The sequence below is a fragment of the Lissotriton helveticus genome, chromosome 1_1 (genome assembly GCF_964261635.1).
Source record: "Lissotriton helveticus chromosome 1_1, aLisHel1.1, whole genome shotgun sequence".
NCBI classification, from domain to species: Eukaryota; Metazoa; Chordata; class Amphibia; order Caudata; family Salamandridae; genus Lissotriton; species Lissotriton helveticus.
Window position 1 is genome coordinate 1,156,351,185 of NC_136057.1, and position 22,736 is coordinate 1,156,373,920.

Consider the following 22,736-nt stretch of genomic DNA (forward strand, 5'->3'; position numbering starts at 1 on the left):
GGGGGGGGGGGGTGGGGGTGGGGGGGACTGAAGCCCCTTGAGCGTCGGCTGCAGGGTCAGTAGCTCCGACACACAAAGGGCTGAGTCACGATGTGAGGCACTAAAGAAACACAACCCTGCGCTGGATTGCATTGCCATTGGAAGTTCGTCCTAAGACTACTTTTCATTGGGACTCTTCCTATTGAAAATGGCTTCCACTGGCAGTGAGCCCCTGCTCGGGGTGTGTTCTGTTACACTGAGGCAGCATGGAATCACTTTTGTATCACATCACCAGCAAGGAAAGGACTTATAAAGAACTTTAAAGACTTGACCCAAAGACTAAAATCACGTAGGCCAACACCCTAAGTATGGCAATTGCATGCATTTTCTGACAAAATAACCGAATTTGAATCAAATATACCACCCTGCTACAATAATACACCAAGATACTCGAAAGTTGTACAATAATAGCAGATTTAAAGGAAACATCGTTTTTAATATTTCTGAACCAGCTTGAGTCATTCAATCAGACCAGCATGATGGTCAAATTGCTGATTCAACTATTCAAATGTATTTGCTTCCCTGGGGAAAAATTAGCGTTTCAGCGCCAAATCAGCTCTGCAATTTCGTAAATGGATCAATGTAAGCTCTAAATTAAAGTGTTCCCCTTCGGAGTAATCACTGTGTGAGTGCACCTGCTTGACACATCCATTGCTGCCTGATCAATAACCTCAGTTCAATAGGCAGCAGCGCTGACTTCACCTCCGTAAGTAGAATGAAGAAAACTATGAACAGATATTGAATTTTTTTTTTAAGTATGCCTAAAATACTATAAGAACATACATGAAACAACTCAGGCGGGAAAATGGTCTAGAAAGAAGCAGCCTGTACATGTTGAAAGCTATTGCTCCTTGGATAATGGGCACTTACCTATGGAAAACTGCAGCACAGAGCCTGTGGTCGTGTTCAGTTCAGCGGTGGTCTAAAGGGCAAAAATGTATATGAGAATTAGAAACAGTACAGCAGGAAATGTACCTTTTAGACACATTCTTTGTTAATTACACCAGACAAATGTCACACGCCTGTATAATAATACCTACACGTGTGGATATGCCTAAACTAACAATACAGGAAAACTCGGCTTCAACTGTGAGCTTTCAGATTATAAGAAAAGTGGGCGGAGAAGAAATCAAGCCAGTTTAAGGTAGTCGCCAAAAAGAAACGAGTTACAGTAATTTGTCTGAAAGGTCATTTTACTTGAAAATGTCAACATTAACTGATATGGACATTTTGACATTTTTTTAATATGCACGCAAAAATATATGTACTCATATCTTGAGTCTTCAGATCCGAACACCTTAACTGCAAATATGGAAACGACGAATCTTACTTCGAGGTATCACTATTCTGAAAATTAAATGAATTCCAAATTGCACACAATTATCAGAGTGTGCTAAACACAATTGTGAAAGGCACAATTAGGTATGTTGATTGTCAATAAAAGCCAAGTGATTGGGGTTTTGTATAAACAAGTGGGAGGGAGGAATAGTGTATCTTGTCACCAATGACTCTCCAGGCAAATAAACCCATACAAAAACAGAACTTGCTCATGGTATTTGTAAAAGAGAAAGAAGGAATATTTCAGAAATGGCTAACTATGCAAATTGTACAATTTAGAGCATAACAGCTGTATTATGAGCAGCATTTTTCCTGCTAGTGTTTTAACACTTACTGTATATTTTCTGCTTTTTTAATTGTTTTTTCTATAGTATGTCTTTGAAAGTATTTTTGTGTCAGTATTTTTTCTGTGAGTACGTTTTTTTTTTAGATTTTTATTACTATTACGCTTCCTATTTCTCCTTTTCTGTTAGCATAATTGCCTGCTGTTGTGCTGTAATGCCTTGAATAGTTAGCTAAAAGATTACAGGGTAGTTTTGTATTTGACAGCAGCTATTATTTTAATATAACTCTTCGTTGCTCTGCCTTTCTAATGTAGACACAACACCTTCCATTTTATCATTGTTCAGGGGCAAGCGCCATCTATAAATTAGTATGATCTGTTAGCAGAGAAAATGCATCCATGCAGAATTAAATTAAATTCTACTGCATATTATTAATTGTGCTCAATATTTCTGACAAATACATCTTCTAATAAATGGAGTGACTCCACATTAAAGCATGAATGAGTAGGAACAGAAGTTGGGGGTTGTATATGGACATCCATATGTTATCAGCGTTCCTTTCAAACTGAAATATATATAAAAAATAACTAAAGGTGTGAAGTTAAATTAATTAAATGCATTTACTTTGTTCTCCATGGTCAGGTCTACGCTGCAGGTTCACAAAGATTACTGTGCACAAATATATGACCTCATCTCTCTTATGCTGAAAAGCATACCCTTGCCATCTATTTTAGCCAAAGTTAAATTCAAGACTTGCTGCAAGACAAACAAAATCACACATGACACTCACACACCCACTCACTTACTCATCCATATACTAACACAAGTTGTCACTCCCCTATACAGTCATTAACAAAAGCACACACTCACCCAAACAGCCACTCTCAGATTTGCTCACTCACCCATACAGTCACTCACATACCCATTCACTCACTCACCCTTACAACACTTATGGACCCACCCACACAGCCACACACAGATCCTCACTCACCCATACAGCCACTCACACACCGATTGAGCCACTCAGACACCTACTCACACATAGATACACACAGCCACTCACATAATATGCGTTAAAAATAGTGTCTCTCATTAATAGTACAAAAAGTTTACTACTTTAACATTCATAGTATCTTACTATATTTCTTTAACACTCAGAAACTTTAAAACAGCACTCACAAACACTGGATGATGTCATCAGCGATGTCATTTGAGATGTAATCAGTGATGTGACTGAACATGTCATGAGTGATGTAATATGTGAGGTCATAAGCAGTGCATTGTGGGGGCATACATTATAGTTAGCTTAGGTAACTATAACTGCTGAATTTCTATGGTTTTGTATGAGTGAAATCGGAGCCTAACTATAACGTCCCTGTAACCTTTGGTTTTTTCAGTGGATTTCAAAGGATTTTAAATTCTATTTCCTAACTATGATGTCCCTGTAACCTTTGTTTTCTTAGTGAATTTCTAAGATACACTTTTCTTAATTTGCTAACTCTAACCTGTAAACTTTGTTATGAGTATGTTTGTAGCTGTATAGGTTGGTGAGTGGGTGTAGGAGTGGCTGCATGAGTATGTGTGTGGATGTGTGAGTGGCTGTATGGGTCTGTGAGTGGGTGTGTGAGTGCCTGTGTGGTTCTGTGAGTGGGTGGGTGAGTGCCTTTGTGGGTCTGTCAGTGGCACTATGGGTCTGTGAGTGGGTGTGTGAATGGCTGTGTGGGTGTGTTAACGGGTGTGTGAGTGCCTGTGTGGGTTTGTGAGTGGCGCTATGGGGACTGTGAGTGGGTGTAGGAGTGGTTGTGTGGGTCTGTGAGGGGTTGTATGAGCACCTGTGGGTGTGTGTGACTAGGTGTGTGAGTGGCACTATGGATTTTAGGTATTTGCATACTTAGGGTATTTAAAAGGGCAAACCATGGACTCTGCTCTTGTCAGTAGATGACAAGACATAAACCACTTATCACTGACACTACAGGTCAGATTTCGATTATATTACTTCAATGATGCATTCACCTCCATTAAGGATTTCATATTGTTTTTCAATGTGGAATACAAGAGGAAACACATTTTGTGTGCCTTCACAAAGCCCAAGAAGTTATGAACGTGTGTGCTTTACTGAAGTGGAGCTTCAACTGGGGCACCTGTTATGTTTATATTTGGAAGTGTCTCCCATTGAAGTTTAATTTCTGTGAAATGCACACATGGGCCAGACTGGAACCTCATTTGTTCCCAGAAGAGTCCCCAGTTTTGCGGAAATCATCTACCCAACTGGAGTACTTTCACCTGGTTAATTAGCAAGTGCTACCTCATTGAGTAAATGCCTCATGCTTATTCTGCACTATAGCTGTATAAAGGACCACAGGGTAATGTCTCCAATGGCCTTGTGTGCATGTGAGTTTTGATAATGAGATGGTTCCTCAAGTGTCTTCATTCATAAATCCGTGATAATGTGAATCTTCGGCAAGAGAAGACAACAAGACTACAAAGTGGTGAATCACCACCAATCAGAGGAACTTTCCCTTAGGTAAATGAAGTACGTGCTTCTATGTTTGGTGGGGATTTCCTCGTATTCCTCTGCATCAATAACGTCTCAACAAAATCGGCTGCAAACGCGCTCAAGCGCCTTTTGTTTAGCTGTCAACATGGGAAAAGTTGGAATACTTTTGTTTACTGCTAACAAAAACAGAGTGGGTCCCCCTCCCCGGGCCGATTCCGACATCAGGAACCCCATTCCCTGGCCAAAATTGAATGGAGGAGGGAGGCCACTCACTGGGCCAATTTCAGACACCGGGACCCCATCCCTGGGGCCTGACCCTAATTCAGTGGGGGAGGGGGACCAAGTCACCACCTCCTTGGGCTGATTTTTAGACCGGGACCCCATAGCCTGGGGCTCAGCTGAAATTGAATGGGGTAGGGGGGCTGCTCCCAGGCAGATTTTGGCAATGGGGACCCCATCCCCAGGGCTGGCCCTCATTCAATGGGGGGGGAGCTGCGCAGCCACCTCCCGGGCCGTTTTTGGACCCCGGTGACCCCATTCCCCAGGGCCTGGCTATGACTCCTGGGTGCCCTGGGTGACCCAGTGTGTATGCTGGGGATCACATTGCAGCCTCAATGCCCCCTCGGTCTCAGCCATCTCTCCGCCTACTGCAGGAGCCGGAATTGCTTTTGCACACAGGGAGCTGCTAGAAATGCAACTCCCTGCATGTGAGAGCAATCCTTTCATCTCCTTCCCTGCCTGAATATCTGCGGGCAAGGAAAGAAATGAAAGAAAACTCTGCTTCCAGCAAGCAGGAGTGGTTTGACAGCTCGTGCTTGCTGGAAGCAGAGTCAATGTTCACTTTTGCTTGGCGGTAGCTGTCATAACTCCAGCCAAGCAAAAGCAAACAGCTATCTCCTGAGGGTGGGCACCTCCGGAGATAGCAGGAGCCGGACCTGGGGGGTGGCGGTCCCCAAGGCCATATATGGCGCCAGGAGATGGGCTGTGCCTCCCCCCTCCTTTGTTCATTGTGGGCCGGCCCCAGGGGGTGGTGGTCCCCAGGGCCGTATATGGCCTGGGAGTAGGGCCACATGGCCCCCTCCATGTCTAAATGTTGGATTTGACCCTGGGGAGGTGGTGGTCCCTGGAGCTGGATGTCAGTGTGGACCCCTCCATATGTTTTCTTTTGCCATGGGGCGGAGGAGGCCCCATGGGCTTCTAAAAGCTATAGGAGGGGTGGGTCCGTGCGGTTCCCCTCCTTTTTAAAAAAGCCCCAGGGAGGTCCGTGCGTGCCCTCTAATTGTCTGTGTAGCCCCGGAAAGGTGGTGGCCCCCGGGGCATAAAATTGTTTTCGAAGGGGGGCCACGTGCGTTTTTCCCTTTACGTTTGCTGTCGATTCGTGACTCCATTGTGATTTCGCAGCAAAAAAATTGGGAAGTCCTTTTTTGCCTTGCCGGGGTCCCTCTGTGACCCTAGAACCAGAGCTAAGGGGGTTATTTTTTTAACATTTATTCTGGGACTCGGCTTTAGCCGAGTCTTTGGATGGCTGCCAACACTTCCTGGTTGACGTGTTGGCAGTCAATCAGATATCAGCACAAGATCGCGAGGGTTCACAGAGCCTTCGCATCCCTAGATATAAAAATTTGGATTTCTTTAATTAACTTAAAAAGTACTGGATGGATTTACACCAAATAACAAATTCACTTTTTCTAGCCCAAGAGATAGCTTTATGCCAAATTTGGTGTAATTCAGTTCAGCGGTTCAGGCTGTAGTTGCGTCTAAAATTCCTATGGGAATGAAAATGGGAAAAGTACTTTTTTGACACCCCCCCCCCCCTTTACTTAGTTCTCCTTGATGGATTAAGCCCAAAGCTTTCCATGCACGACTAGAATCACTGGCACCCTTTTTTGAGTAAATGTTTGTGAAGATTCGTCAACCGGAGCCAAAGATATAGACAACTCAAAAAACGCTTTTCCTATGGAATTATGGTCCTACCTAAAACTACCTACTGACCAGTAGGTAATATATATATTCAATGACTGCTCAGCCCTCCACAGGGCTTGGTCGCCCCACTCACTGCTGCCCCTCCTGCCTGCCTTTGCCGCCTCCTGCCTGCAGATTCCTTCGCTCGCTGCCCGCTGCTCCTGGGAATTTCCCGCTGCTCCTGGGAATTTCCCGCTGCCCGCTGCTTCTTGGAATTTCCCGCCGCTGCCTCCCTGCGGCCCCGCCCCCCTGTGATTCCATTCGCCGCCCCGCTCCCGCCACCCAGCTGCTCCTCCCTCCCGGCTCCTTACTTAAGGGGACCGTAGGGGACCACAGAGTGTGACCGCTCAGCCCTCCACAGGGCTTGGTCGCCCCACTCACTGCTGCCGCTCCTGCCTGCCTTTGCCGCCTCCTGCCTGCAGATTCCTTCGCTCGCTGCCCGCTCCTCCTGGGAATTTCCCGCTGCTCCTGGGAATTTCCCGCTGCCCGCTGCTTCTTGGAATTTCCCGCCGCTGTCTCCCTGCGGCCCCGCCCCCCTGTGATTCCATTCGCCGCCCCGCTCCCGCCACCCAGCTGCTCCTCCCTCCCGGCTCCTTACTTAAGGGGACCGTAGGGGACCACAGAGTGTGACCGCTCAGCCCTCCACAGGGCTTGGTCGCCCCACTCACTGCTGCCGCTCCTGCCTGCCTTTGCCGCCTCCTGCCTGCAGATTCCTTCGCTCGCTGCCCGCTGCTCCTGGGAATTTCCCGCTGCTCCTGAGAATTTCCCGCTGCCCACTGCTTCTTGGAATTTCCCGCCGCTGCCTCCCTGCGGCCCCGCCCCCCTGTGATTCCATTCGCCACCCCGCTCCCGCCACCCAGCTGCTCCTCCCTCCCGGCTCCTTACTTAAGGGGACCGTAGGGGACCACAGAGTGTGACCGCTCAGCCCTCCACAGGGCTTGGTCGCCCCACTCACTGCTGCAGCTCCTGCCTGCCTTTGCCGCCTCCTGCCTGCAGATTCCTTCGCTCGCTGCCCGCTGCTCCTGGGAATTTCCCGCTGCCCCTGAGAATTTCCCGCTGCCCGCTGCTTCTTGGAATTTCCCGCCGCTGCCTCCCTGCGGCCCTGCCCCCCTGTGATTCCATTCGCCGCCCCGCTCCCGCCACCCAGCTGCTCCTCCCTCCCGGCTCCTTACTTAAGGGGACCGTAGGGGACCACAGAGTGTGACCGCTCAGCCCTCCACAGGGCTTGGTCGCCCCACTCACTGCTGCCGCTCCTGCCTGCCTTTGCCGCCTCCTGCCTGCAGATTCCTTCGCTCGCTGCCCGCTGCTCCTGGGAATTTCCCGCTGCTCCTGGGAATTTCCCGCTGCCCGCTGCTTCTTGGAATTTCCCGCCGCTGCCTCCCTGTGGCCCGCCCCCTGTGATTCCATTCGCCGCCCCGCTCCCGCCACCCAGCTGCTCCTCCCTCCCGGCTCCTTACTTAAGGGGACCGTAGGGGACCACAGAGTGTGACCGCTCAGCCCTCCACAGGGCTTGGTCGCCCCACTCACTGCTGCCGCTCCTGCCTGCCTTTGCCGCCTCCTGCCTGCAGATTCCTTCGCTCGCTGCCCGCTGCTCCTGGGAATTTCCCGCTGCTCCTGGGAATTTCCCGCTGCCCGCTGCTTCTTGGAATTTCCCGCCGCTGCCTCCCTGCGGCCCCGCTCCCCTGTGATTCCATTTGCCGCCCCGCTCCCGCCACCCAGCTGCTCCTCCCTCCCGGCTCCTTACTTAAGGGGACCGTAGGGGACCACAGAGTGTGACCGCTCAGCCCTCCACAGGGCTTGGTGGCCCCACTCACTGCTGCCGCTCCTGCCTGCCTTTGCCGCCTCCTGCCTGCAGATTCCTTCGCTCGCTGCCCGCTGCTCCTGGGAATTTCCCGCTGCTCCTGGGAATTTCCCGCTGCCCGCTGCTTCTTGGAATTTCCCGCCGCTGCCTCCCTGCGGCCCCGCCCCCCTGTGATTCCATTCGCCGCCCCGCTCCCGCCACCCAGCTGCTCCTCCCTCCCGGCTCCTTACTTAAGGGGACCACAGAGTGTGACCGCTCAGCCCTCCACAGGGCTTGGTCGCCCCACTCACTGGTGCCGCTCCTGCCTGCCTTTGCCGCCTCCTGCCTCCAGATTCCTTCGCTCGCTGCCCGCTGCTCCTGGGAATTTCCCGCTGCTCCTGGGAATTTCCCGCTGCCCGCTGCTTCTTGGAATTTCCCGGCGCTGCCTCCCTGCGGCCCCGCCCCCCTGTGATTCCATTCGCCGCCCCGCTCCCGCCACCCAGCTGCTCCTCCCTCCCGGCTCCTTACTTATGACGCCCCCAGAGCGACCGCGCAGCGGACGTGCGCAGCGGGAGCACCGATTGAGCGCCGAAGGTGCGCCAATGGTAAGCCCGTCTGCGCCCGTCCGCGCCTGGCCCGCGCCTGGCCCGCGCCCAGCGCCAGGACCCCTGGCCCTCCCCGCCGAGGCAAGACGACCCGACTGACCTACGACGCCGCCACTCTCAACGCACTCAATGCCGGCCGGACCCACGCCTGCTGCCGAGCCACCCCGAGACACACCCACGGACCCTTCACCTGCTGCACCTGCAAGTTCACCTGCCTCCGAACCTGCCCCGCACCCGCCAAGACAAACACCAGCAGCAACCACCTCAAGTGCATCCTGATCAACACCCGCTCCGTCCACAGACACGCCGTGGAACTCTGGAACCTCCTCGACGCTACATCACCGGACGTCGCCTTCCTCACGGAAACCTGGATGAATGCCTCCTCTGCACCCGACATCGCCATCGCCATCCCGGACGGGTACAAGATCATCAGGAGGGACCGCATCAACCAGACCGGAGGTGGCATCGCCATCGTCCACAGGAACACCATCCGCATCACGACCGACGCCAACGACTCCTTCGCCGCAGCCGAACATCTCCACTTCCAGATTCACAATGACCCTAAGACGACCCTCAGAGACACCCTCGTCTACAGACCCCCGGGACCACGCACACAATTCAGCGAAGACATCACAGACTTCATCAGCCCGCACGCCCTCCCCTCCACTGACTACATCCTCCTCGGGGACCTCAACTTCCATCTGGAGAACAACAAGGACCGCAACACCACCGCCCTGCTGGAAAACCTCGCCAACCTCGGACTCAAGCAACTGGTCAACACCCCCACCCACTACGCCGGCCACACGCTTGATCCCATCTTCTCTTCCAGCAAGTACATCACCTTCAGCCACGCCACCGGACTCCACTGGACCGACCACAGCTGCGTCCACTTCAGCTTCAAAAGATCCACGACCCACCACCACCCGCAACAGGTACCTCACAGGAATTGGAGCAAGATCACCGCAGACCAGCTCACCACCTCCCTCAGCCAGAGCCCACCCGCCAACACAACGGACCCCAACGAAGCAGCCCGCAACTTCACACAGTGGCTGACCGCCTGCGCCGATGACCTCGCGCCACTAAAGAACCCTCCCAGCAGACCCAGAAGCAAAAAGGCATCCTGGTTCACCGACGACCTCAAGGACTCCAAGAAGACCTGCCGCACCCTCGAGAAAACCTGGCTCCTCGACCGGACCACCGACAACATGACCGCCCTCAAACACGCTACCCGCAAGCACCACCAGCTCATCCGCACCACCAAGAAGAAATCCCTGAAGGAACGACTGGACAACAATGCCCACGACAGCAAAGAGCTCTTCACTATCGTCAAGGAGTTCTCCAACCCCAGCACCGGCACCAACGACATCACTCCGTCACAAGACCTCTGCGACTCCCTCGCCTTGTTCTTCCACCGCAAGATCGCCGACATCCACAACAGCTTCGGCGCCCCACCCACGCACCCAACCGTCGAACCAATGCCCCCCACCGCCACCCTTCGCACCTGGACCACGGTGACCACCGAAGACACAGCCCGCACGATGAACACCATCCACTCCGGATCACCGACCGACCCCTGCCCACACCACGTCTTCAACAAGGCCGACTCCACCATCGCACCCCAACTCCGGAACATCATCAACGCCTCCTTCAACACCGCCACCTTCCCGGAGAGCTGGAAGCACGCCGAGATCAGCGCCCTCCTGAAGAAACCTACAGCGGACCCCACCGATCTCAAAAACTTCTGCCCCATCTCGCTCCTCCCTTTTCCTGCTAAAGTCATTGAGAAGATCATCAACAGACAGCTGACCGCCTTCCTCGAGACGAACGGATCCCTCGACCCCTCGCAGTCCGGCTTCAGAGCCAACCACAGCACCGAGACCTCCCTCATCGCAGCCACCGACGACATCCGGACCCTGCTCGACAAGGGGGAAACAGTGGCCCTCATCCTCCTGGACCTCTCCGCTGCGTTCGACACGGTCTGCCACCGCACCCTAGTCCAGCGCCTCAGCAACATCGGTATCCAAGAGAAGGCACTGGAGTGGATCATCTCGTTCCTCGCCGGAAGAACACAAAGAGTCCGCCTCCCCCCGTTTCGCTCCGAGGCCACCGAAGTCATCTGCGGAGTCCCGCAAGGATCTTCACTCAGCCCCACCCTCTTCAACATCTACATGAAACCTCTCGCAGCCATCGCACGCCAGCACAACCTCAACATCATCTCTTACGCCGACAACACCCAGCTGATCCTCTCCCTCACCAGAGACCCAGACACCGCCAGAACCTGCCTACACGAAGGGATGAAAGACGTCGCCGAGTGGATGAAGGACAGCCGCCTGAAACTGAACTCGGACAAGACGGAAGTCCTCATCCTGGGATCTTCGCCCTCCGCCTGGGACGACTCCTGGTGGCCCCCAGCCCTGGGCACCGCACCCAAGCCAACCGACCACGCACGCAACCTGGGCTTCATCCTGGACCCCTCCCTCTCGATGACCAGACAAGTCAACGCCGTCTCCTCATCGTGCTTCAACACCCTGCGTATGCTTCGCAAGATCTTCCGCTGGATCCCGACCGAGACCAGGAAGACTGTCACCCAGGCACTCGTCACCAGCCGACTGGACTACGGAAACGCCCTCTACGCCGGAACCACAGCCAAGCTACAGAAAAGACTCCAGCGCATCCAGAACGCCTCCGCCCGACTCATCCTGGATGTCCCCCAACGCAGCCACATCTCCAGCCACCTGAGGAACCTGCACTGGCTCCCCGTCGACAAGAGGATCACGTTCCGGCTCCTCACCCACGCACACAAGTCTCTCCACGACCTGGGCCCCAAGTACCTCAACGACCGCCTGACCTTCTACACGCCCACCCGCCAGCTACGGTCCACCAGCCTCGCCCTCGCAGCCGTACCACGCATCCGAAGAGCCACCGCCGGAGGAAGATCCTTCTCTTACCTGGCTGCCAAGACTTGGAACTCCCTCCCCATCCACCTTCGGCTGACCCAGGACCATCTCGCCTTCAGGAAACACCTCAAGACCTGGCTGTTCGAGCAGTAGCATACCCCTCCCCCCAAGCGCCTTGAGACCCTCCCGGATGAGTAGTGCGCTATACAAATGGCATGATTGATTGATTGATTGATTGATTAATGCATTTTATAATTAACATTTTCCAATACGTTCTTCTGTATCTGATTATATATTCATGTAACCAGAACTACAAATTGATATAGGAGCATTACCCAGTGCTCAAAGGCATTCTACTGAAAGCGTTGCACCCAGTAACAAGATGATGCCTACAGAATGGTACACCATTTGGTGGCAACACATACACTAGCAGATGGAGCAGAGGTCGAAGTAGTTCGTTTGTAAATGAATACGTGCTAGAACCCACACCTTTGCTGGGAAGCCCATGTTTGGTGCTATTGAAGGTCAGTATGCCAAAAAGAAGGGTGGTTAGACTTGCTTTCAATTCATGCCTCTGTAGCTCACCATCAAACAGACAGTCCCTGCCTCATTATATAAACCTATACAGGTTCTTTTTTATCCCAGCCTTCTCGCTTTGTTACAGGTTTTTCGTCTTTCTCTTCCTGTTTCTTTCCTCTTTTTGTGTTTTTCTCTTTTTTGATCTGGGGAAAGGTCTGATGAGGAAAGGTAAGTGTAGGTCCCCAAAAATGAGCACTGGGAGGCCCAACCTGCAACCACTAACTCAAATTAAGCACTGAATTTGGTTGACTAATAGGAACAAAGGCAATGAAAGGCTGCAGTTTAGAGGCAAACTAACCCATGATAAAAAACAGTCAATGAGTTATTGACTAATAGAGTTTATTTTAGGGTCAGCAGCTAAAGATAGAGAGTAGTTAAACTAGTCAATGGAGGATGCCTAGAGATGTGGGGTGGGCAAGCAAGGGAGTTTTAAAGTTCCCTGAAGTGAGCCTTGAAGGCCTGTGTAACGTCACTAAGGGAGTGGCTAGCTCATATTGAATGGGGAGTGTGTTAGTCTGTTCCAGGATAGTGATCTGAGCAACTGCAAACATGTGAAACACAATGAGGTAAAGGGGAATTTGAGTATGGCGTATCATAATAGCCATGGAGGAGTGTGTCTTGGAATTTGGGCAGACAAATAAATAGAAGCCATGCCTTGGTTGACTTTAAACACAATAGGTAATTTAATGTGAGCATGATGTTTGGCAGAGGGCCTTCCTTAGCATGGTTTGGATGAATACATGATGTTGCTTCTCTGTTGCCATTTCATAGCCCCCTCAACCATTTGTCTCTGGTGTAATACCTCACACTGGTACATTTGAAATTGTTTCTGTAATCTCCCTAACTCCAGAGGCTTCACGTACATTGAAGTGAATGAAATGCACTCTATGTAGTTTGAGACTGTGTTAAATGACCCATTAGGGGACTACCATTCATAGATGTTGTTTTCCACCGAACATTCCAATTGTGAGCATAGGGTAATAGAGTTCTGTTGCCCTTGGAGGAATACGAAGGGGCAGCATCAATTTAGGAATTTTGGGAGGTCCTGGGAAATAAGTATTTTGGGTATCCTGTTTGCAACAACTTTGAAATTTGCTTTGATGTGGCTAATTGTTTAGAAATTGCTGATCGTAATGCAAACGTTATATATGGATTGATTTTCCTTGATAGGCTATTTTAAACCTGTGTTTTTAACATTTTACGTATGTAATTCTTTGTACCTTTATGCTGGTTTTAATCGAATAAAGAAATTAAATGAGATTGAGATTTTTTTTCCAGTTTTTGCTAATTTAAGCCCTGTGTTGCATAACGATAGTGAATTATGTGCTAAAGGTTAAGATGCAAAAATACACAAATTATTTAGAGAGAAAGTTATCTTTGCCAGGGTGGCCATGGAAAGTAGGGGCCCTGGGCAATTGCCCACTCTGCCCATGCCTTAAAACGCCTCTGCGAACGGGTGAACATGAATCCTTCCTTTAACAGCACATCTAAAATCTCTACTCAAAGGTTTTAATATCGACGGTGGCTGTTTTTTGATGCGGTACAACTTTCAGGCACACATGGATGGTATACATTCTGCATTCCTTAATCAAATCCCTTGCCCCATGTTTTCACAAATGAACACAAATGTTACGCTCGTCTAATTCAATGTGAATCTTTTTCAAGATAACAGTTTATAATGTTATAGTTTGGGGGGAATAACCACTTTGTAAAATGCATGCTTATTTTATTTGGGGAATGTGTGCTGTTGACATACAAAGAATGAGACCTCACATGTGGATTTGGGAAAGGCACAGATGCATTTCTGATGTAATTTGTGAAAGTGTAGAACCTGTGCTCATTTGCATAATGTCTACACTCTAATTTAATAACTGAGGTTAAAATAATTAAGAGAAAGTCATACTCTCCCCAAGGCATTTCTGTAATACAGAATCCTCCAACGAGGGACGGATTCACTGGTAGCATTTAATAATCTTTTTAATTTCCTTATTACTGGACGTTATTCAGGACCTGGGTCTCCTAAGGCTTATTACTGCCTTGTGGCAGCAAATGATCCAATAGAAACCTTACATATTTCTCTACCAATAACATCGGCAAATAAAACAGAAAGGTAAATAATAAATATGAAATATTGCAATTACAAATGTAAAGCTAGCAAAACTGGAATCTGTTCTCTGTCATAAAATAAGTTGAGTGACCAACGTATCTTTGGCCCTCTAAACTTCGTCTCCACATAGAATATCAGGACAATTAGACCATGCCAATGCCACAGAAACAGGCGCTGTGTTATACTACGGTTGCACAGAAAAACTGAATATAGAAATTCCCCAGCTCCAATCAAGATCATGGTTCAATTTGCGACTTAGATGATAAACTGAAATCCAAACAGCTACATGACAGAATAATAAGCCTGATCTACTGGCAGAGGAGACCAGCACACAGTGCCAACCAGAGCTTAATTTGAGACAGTCGTTTCCTTGGCTTGGCACCTGGCACATAATTGTCAACACTGGCGCTCATGACAGTCTGCCACAAGGTGGTGCTGTCCAGCTAATTTAGAGATGGCCACGACAACAGGTAATTATGAATTCAATATACATTAAAAATAACCATAAACTGCCGCCCAAACCATTCTTATTGCTTTGGAGGCCTGAATTATCAGAATTGTCACACTTGGAGGAGTGTGATGGTTAATAGTTGTGTTGTTACTATCATTGGAAGCACGGCAGGGGGAATGTGTGGCCTCCTGACGAGAGCCCTGGTACAGATGCTTTTTACAAATTACGCACAGGTGCCAACTTTAGGGCAAAGCGACCGGTGCCACTGCACCTGGCGAAAAGCTCGTGGGGCGGTATATTTGAAAATATCTTACGGGTTTAAAGGCACCCACTGCAGACCTCGTTGTCAGGTGATCATAGAAATGTTACGACTATGATTATGATTAATGTACTTTGCTGGAGGGATTTGAGTTTTCGCTAGTTACAGTTCTGACTCAATATAAAGTAGCACAGAGGGTTAATGTTCCTTCTGAAAAGCACAACATAACATACAAATCTCAGATTTGTGTTTCAGTAACTCGTGCAGTGTGTTAATGCTTTTGTCACAGTGATCCTTTAGGTACTTAAAGGTCATAAATTACAATCCTTTCAATATAGCACAGCGAGTTATGAACCATTATCAAAAAGCTCCTTGCAAACTTCAAGTTCTAGGTTTAGTACCTTGTTTTTATTTTTCTCAATTGTTCATTATTCTAAGGTTGCTAAATAGCTCCTTTGGGCAGTAACACATTCTTATTAGTGCAGACAACTCCAACCACTGGGTTACATTTGAAAGCATGTTTTTGAGTTTCTCCACCCTAAGAACTCTTAAAATATAATGCCTACCAATATGAATAGTATGTAGCTCCTGCACCATGCAGCCCTCAATGTATTACGTAACGTTTCCTACACATTGATTTCATAGTTGCATGGTTAATGTTCTCTGTATAACAAGTGTGTGTGTGATGTGAAGTGCTCTGATACACTACTGTTGGCTATAAAAGAAATTAACTAAATGTGAAAAAGAGTTTTTTAAGAGATGAGGGGCATGGTCGGAAGGTAGTGAGGGTTGCGTAGAGAAGGTGATCATTTGGAGGCACCAACAAAAATTATCGCACCCGGCACCGTCGGTGCTAATGTAGACCCTGCCAGAACACTTAATTATGCAAACCAGTATTCAGAAACATACGCTTTGAAAAAATGGATAAAATCACTCTTCATGGCATATATCTGAGAAAATTTCAATAACTCTTCTCAAACTCTCTAAAACATAACATATCTTCTGTCTGACACATGTATATCTCAACAGTCCTCAAATGCCAGATTATTTCCCACACAAAATTAGAACAATTTAACAAGAAACAAAAAAAAAGAGGCGCCATCAATAAAATGTGGCCGACAATTTGGAAAATTAGTAATATCTGCAATCCGCAAGTACTGAATCAGCAATTTCCGCACTCCTTAATGCTGTTAAGCCCTTCTCTCATCTCAGCCAACAGCAGAGGCCCACTCATTCTATACCATTATTCTTCTAACTTGACCTAACCTTCCGTATTTATAAAACTACGTTCACAAAGAAAGTCAGAAAATTCCAGGCAGAGAGGTTTGCCTTCACCAGAATGCAATTTTCAGACTTTATGAAATTCACAAATGTTCACAGAGTTGTGGCAGTTGCAGGTTTCCAGGCATACTTCTGGGAAAGCCATTGGATATTCCTAGTGGAATTCTATTTCTGCTGTACAGAGTTCTCCAGAAAACTCCAAAAGGTGGAAATAGGAACCCCTGTTCCAATACATAATTTGTTTTTTCAAAAGAATCCTTTTCCGTGTGGAGAAAGTCCTTCACATACACCACCACCGAATTTGGCCATGATCAATTTCCTTTCCCTGCGTAGAAAGTGATCTATGCCAGCCCTTGCCTGGAGAAATAAATATTACTGTTTGAGAGGAGTTTGTGAATGCCTACAAACATCAATACTTGTGTGCATTCACAAACGTCCAAGGTTAATAATGCTTGGAAAGTACAACTTCTCACCCCATGAGCAAGATTTTTGGTGTGGAGAAACATTGACCTCATGGCAGAGATTTCTGCATAATTCAATTGGTCTATGCCTGCCAGAAAATCCTGACAATCCTAGAGGTGTAAAACTGGTAAATTTGGTCAAACACGTACCTTTACGACTAAATTTAACTTTATGAAGCAGGTCCCACAGATTCAATACTTTAGAGTCCAGATCAAGATGGAGCGGAAGGATAGGGGTAAAAGCAGCAATCTTCAACAAATTCTTCATGAAAACGTTCCCTTTTACAGCCAGGTTTCTACAATTCCTTAAAACCCATATTTAAGAACCAAGCATGGATTTGTATCCTATCTTCATTGCCAGTGTTGCAATCATAGAAGTAACTGAAAGCGGTATTAATACACTGGAGACTGCATATTCTCAATATTGAATAAAGAGGTAACATGTCTAGAAGTAGAATGATAAGTAGAAGATAATATAGCACCCCACCAGGAAGAGTGAAGCACACCCTGCTCAACCTAGATGCTCACCAACTGTATCAACTGTCCTGGGTGGCTACACCAAAGCAAAGTAACAATTCAGATCACACCGTTCTCAAACAAGTATGGAAGTAAGGGGCTAATTTAAGCATCCACAACACTCATAGTATGGAATCAAATACTACTCACCACCACCCAATCTTTGGGTTTTATGCTTTATATGTGGACGAGATGCTGCATATTTACCACTTAAGCACATAATGATACTTTCCCTGTGATAGAAGAATCGGGTGCTCTTGTCTACTGGCTTGGTTCATCAGGTATCTTCACCAACCTTGGTACTCAGATAGTCAAAATAGAGTACTCTCTGCTGTGGAGAGTTATCCTCGTGTGTTTGGTCTAAATGACTTATGGGAATTACATATTACATATTTAGTTTTACATTAATCTTTTATCTGACCTCTGAGGCTCAGCAAAGCCATGGTGTCCTGGAGACCAGAACAAGGTAATCAGCAAATAGCAATTTGCCAATCCGCATAAAGAAAGCCTCCGCCGACCCCATCGATCTATAAAATTATCATCCGATCTCCCTACTTCCCTACCCAGCCAAGTACTTGAGAAAGCCAATAACCAACAGCTCACCGAATTCCTGGAACATAACCACCTACTGGACGCCTCACAATCAGGATTCAGGACAAACCACAGCACTGAGACCGCACTGACTGCCACCAGAAATGACAGCAGAACACTCCTCAACCATGGAGAAACCGTGGCCCTGATCCTTCTTGACCTCTCAGCTGCCTTCGACACTGTCTCTCACAACACCCTCATCAACAGACTCTGCAACATTGGAATACAGCAAGATCCCTCAAGTGGACCACCCCCTTCCTTACAGAATGCACACACAGCATTTGACTGCCTGCCTGGACCTCTGCACCCACAGACATCTTATGTGGCATACCACAAGGATCATCCGTCAGCCCCACCCCATTCAACATGCACATGACCCCCTCGCAGATGTTGTCAAATCCCACAGACTCAACATAATCTCCTCTGCAGATGACACTCAATTGATCTTCTTACTCACCAAAGACCCCTCCAATAGCAAATTCAGCTTCTGCAACGCCATGACCAATGTAAGCGAATGAATGAGAGACAACAGCCTCCAGCTCAACTCAGACAAAACTGAGGAACTTATCTTTGGGAATAATATCTCCACATAGGACCACAGCTGGTGGTCTGCAAAATTCAGACCCATATCCACACCGACTAACCATGCACGCAACCACAGCATCATCCTTGACAGCCAAGTGACTACAAAATGACAAATCAATGCAGTCGCCTCCTCCTACTTTCACACACTTCACTTACTCCACAGATTCTTCAGATGGATCCCTACCAACACCAGAAAGACCGTCACTCAGGCACTCATCATCAGCTGCCTCAACTACGGCAACGCCCTGTATGATGGCATCTCCACCCAGCCCATCAGAAGACTACAAACCATACAGAAGGCGGCAGACAGATTCATCCTGGACCTCCCCAAATGAACCCACATCGCCCCCCAACTGAGAGACCTCAACTGGCTCCCCATCCAGATGAGATACCAGTTCAAGATCCTCACACATGCCTACAAAGCCCTCCATGACTTAGGACCTGCCTACCTCAACCAGCGACTGAACTTCCACCAACCCTCTAGACACCTGTGCTCCTCCTCACTCGCCCTCGCATCCACTCCGGGCATTTGTCGCAGCCGCTGTGGTGGCTGCTCTTTCTCCTACATCTCTGCCAAGACCTGAAACAACCTCTCCATCCAGCTCCGTAAAGCCCCCAGGCTAGCAGACTTCAGAAAGAGACTCAAGACCTGGCTCTTCGACTGAAACACAGCGCCCAGACACCCCTAAGGGCGAAAGTGTAGAGCTTTACAAATGCTGTTTGGCTTATTTCTTGACTGAGAACAAGAGAATTGTTTATGCATCGAGCTAAATTGGAAACTACCCCATACAGAGGGAAGAAAAGTGAGAGTGCCGCCTTTTGTACACCTCCTATGTTTCCAGAGATACAATATGGAGAAAAGAAAACCGCGATTCTGAGTGATGCCATTGCACTTACTTTGGACCTTTAGCTAATACCATACAAAATATATAATCTTGGTTATCAGCACATTTACCCCATCCTTTATCATGTCTCTTATCACTTACATGAGAAATCAAAAGTGTTACTGTGGCGCCATGCTTTTATGATTAAGAAAATGTATGCACAAATTATGCTTCCTTTGAGTGCTAACAGAATCTCTCTTTTTATACTGTCAAAATGCCCAGTGAACACAATGGCATTCTAGATAAAGAGTACCACAGAATATCTTCTCTAAAGTGTTTGTCAATCACGTCTAAAGGGACGGATGCAGTAAACTGCTGCACATATCTTAAGGAAATTAGCAAACAACTTACCAATTCTCTTGGGCCGTAGGGTTCACAAAATGTAACAGCATTCCCGTGCATAATTACACCACACTGCTCCCCCACCTCACAGTTGCTGCACTCGGTCCTGCAAAATAAACAAATAAAGAGTTAGAATAAAATCTATGAAGGATTTTTGGGGACAAATGACTCCTTTGGGGTCTTCACTTTATGTCAACAGATGATAGATACACCATTATTGTGTACTATTTCCTCCAGTTCACTACTAATCACCTCCATAACCTTCCAACCCCACCTTGGTTCACCTACATCTGACAAATAATGCTGCAGAAACTGCCACCATCAAAAGGTGTAACCTTTTAATGAAGTTGAATTCCCCAGTTCCAACTGTGGCAGTGTGTATTTGATGCAGATGTAAGTGGTGTAAATACAATGGATGATGTGGAACAAGCTGCGTTCTCATGGTTAAGGGACTATTATGGTTCTTTTTGATTCAGTAGGGTGAGAATCAGGGAATCACACATAGATCACTGCCTCACTAGCTGGCCAGTAGGGTGCCAGGACCAGGTTTATTTCTGTGAAATGAAACAGGTCATTGTTTAGCAAAAATCTAGTGCTGTTCTTTCAAAGAGACAGGTTGTAAACTAGAGCTGGGCTACGGGCAACTACACATAGTGTCACTTTCCAACACAGCACTCGAGTATTTACGATAATTCTAGATACACCATCACATGCCCATAATAAGGGACTCCAGCGAAACCAGTGTACATACTACTGCAAAGGACTCAGACTATGAATTCAGACTGCACTCATACCCTGACAAACTGCCACAATGGTAGGGGCTTCTTGAAAATGAGGCTGAGTGGCCTAGGAAGAAAGTGTGTTGTCCAAAGCTCTCATAGTCTGACGAGTTCTGAGACTTCCAAATAGTTATGTCTTGGAAGAGGTTCAATAAGGGTAGTATATCTGAGTTGTGACTCGTGCTCTTGGCAAACATTCTCCAGTTGTTTCTGGGGCATCTTATGCCGTCCCGCAACAGTTGACATCAGTGCCTATCTCTCCATAATTCTAGAATTGATCCAGATTACCTAATTCAGGTTCTCAACTGTAGTATCTAGATTGTTAGACTATATGACAGAGATGATTCAGTCTTGATATGAGCTGTGGTTAGCCTTCCACACAGTCAAAACACTCAAGATCCTAGAAGTCAAATAGGTTTCTGTGAAGAATCCTGATCTTACCCTTGGCAGCATAACACAAAGAGGAATACATCAATAGCAGTATCAAATAAATATTACCATTAGGAAAAAAAAAAACAAATGTTTCCAAACCGATTTAGCTAAAATGAAAACTGTTTTATAACTGTAATCACAATCTGATGTAGGGACCAGAAGATATTAACAAATTAATTTTTATGTTTTTTGCATTCAAAGCAGTCTTTGGAAGTGAAAAATAAACAAACCAATGATCTAGCTAAGATTTGCATCAAATGACACTTAGAGACAGCAGTGCGTATCTTTGCCTCTCAAACACGCAGTACCATCCAGTTTTTAAACAAAGACGCATTTTGGGGAAAATGTGTCATTTAAAACACACTTCATTCACTTGCATCAAACTTAAATGTAGTTGCAGCATACATGCCCAGATCTTTGGACTGTTTTCTAAAAACACATTTCTGCAATTTCCAGTTGCAGGGATTTCCTACAACTCAGTGCCACAGTAGTTACTATACTTTCATGGAAGGCTTCTTGGACATCAGATCATAGGTTCAGTGGGGAAAAAAGGCTTTTCTCCACTTCCTATCAGGGAATTAGCAAAAAGTTCAATCATCATTGATCTTGCTTGTTTTCTTCAAGGCAGATGCATCTTTCTCTATACCTTGGATCTTCCACCCATTTATTCACAGTAGAGAAGTTCCACAGGAGATAGGCTTCTTCCAGAAAGATACTGGACTCTTTAGTTGAGCTGGTGGTCTAGAGGACAGATTTCTTGACTCTTAGAGAAATCTTTCAGGCCCAAAGATTCAAGACAAGCATCAGTTACACTTCTAAGTGCTTCAACAGGCAGACAGGAATTCTTGCATGAAGGTTGTCTTCATTCTTCCAAAGTCACAAGCAAGATTTGGTGTATCGGGGTCAACTTAAGGTCAAAGTAATCTTGCAATGAGGGTTTCCTCCAATTTATTAAAATGACAGAGCAGTGATTTGTTGAGTTTGCCTCACTCCTTTTCACTTTCCTAATTCCGACCAATGCTAACATTTTATTATTAAAGATAAAGACACCCCTTTCTGGCACACAGCCGTGTCCTTCCTACTTTCAGTCTGTGCGATTTGTTCTGTTAAATGAAGTTTTGTGTTCTAGATTCCTTATTTCAATTGATAGCTGGCATTAGCAGGCAGGAAGGCATTTCTTGAGTAGCACTTTGAATATTGCCAAATTTTCTTTAAGGCAAAAATATAAGATAGGCATTTTTTAGAAGCATTTTGATAAGTGTCAAGAAGAAGGCGGATGGTGAGCAGGAGGGCTATTTTTCTAGGCAAGCTATTGCTCAATGGCAGTGTCTGAGATGAGGTATGCAAGGAACCCAATACATGATGAGCTGCAGCAGGGTCAGTAACAGGAACAGTATTAATGACAGAATGCCCCGCTGATTTCAGAAAGGACAGAATTTGTCAACATTAAAAGTCACTCCAGCAGAAAATAAGGTAAAAATCCATGATGACTCACAATTTTCGTTTTCCTTAGGTTGATGCCTTAAGAATGACTTGAGTACCTATCTGCTAGCCAAGGTTATAGATACATAGGCAGGAATTTAAAATCATGAAGCCTCACTGATCATGCAGCATATTACCCTTTTAGATTAAAAGCTGGTCTTAACTTTTAAGGCCCCCAAGTACTGTGAGGGAAGACTGCTCAAGAGCAATTAGGCTTTAATATTCCCTAAAACCTGACCTTCCTAACATAACATAATTAAACGTCACATAACAGTGGAACCAATCTAAGAAACGAGTACATCTCAAAAGAGATCCCAAAACGATCACATACATTTCATGAAATGTAACTGGTCTCGAACGGATCCTAAACCCTACACCATAATATCAAATTGTTTCTTGTTGGCATCATTTGTATTCAAGAGAGCAAGAGGAACAAATACATGTACCTAGACGGATACCTGCCTTCTGTAAAACCAGCTATAAGAATCCCTGACAGAGACTTTCTAGAGGACCGACTATTGTATCAACTAAACAGGCTATTAAAGTCATGTCTGCACAATTAAAATCAGAGTACGTTCAAATTCT

General features: G+C 47.0%; 1 protein-coding gene across 1 annotated transcript in view; it reads right to left on the reverse strand.

Moving 5' to 3' along the window:
* The window catches only part of RELN (reelin), a 1,711,021-nt gene that overhangs the window by 950,438 nt on the left and 737,847 nt on the right, over positions 1–22,736 (reverse strand). Inside the window, exons 7-8 of the mRNA XM_078679027.1 lie at positions 19,468–19,564; positions 910–961 (exon numbers count right to left, since the gene is read on the reverse strand). Of these exons, the coding sequence (XP_078535153.1) occupies positions 910–961; positions 19,468–19,564 (149 nt within the window). The remainder of the gene's footprint in view (positions 1–909; positions 962–19,467; positions 19,565–22,736) is intronic.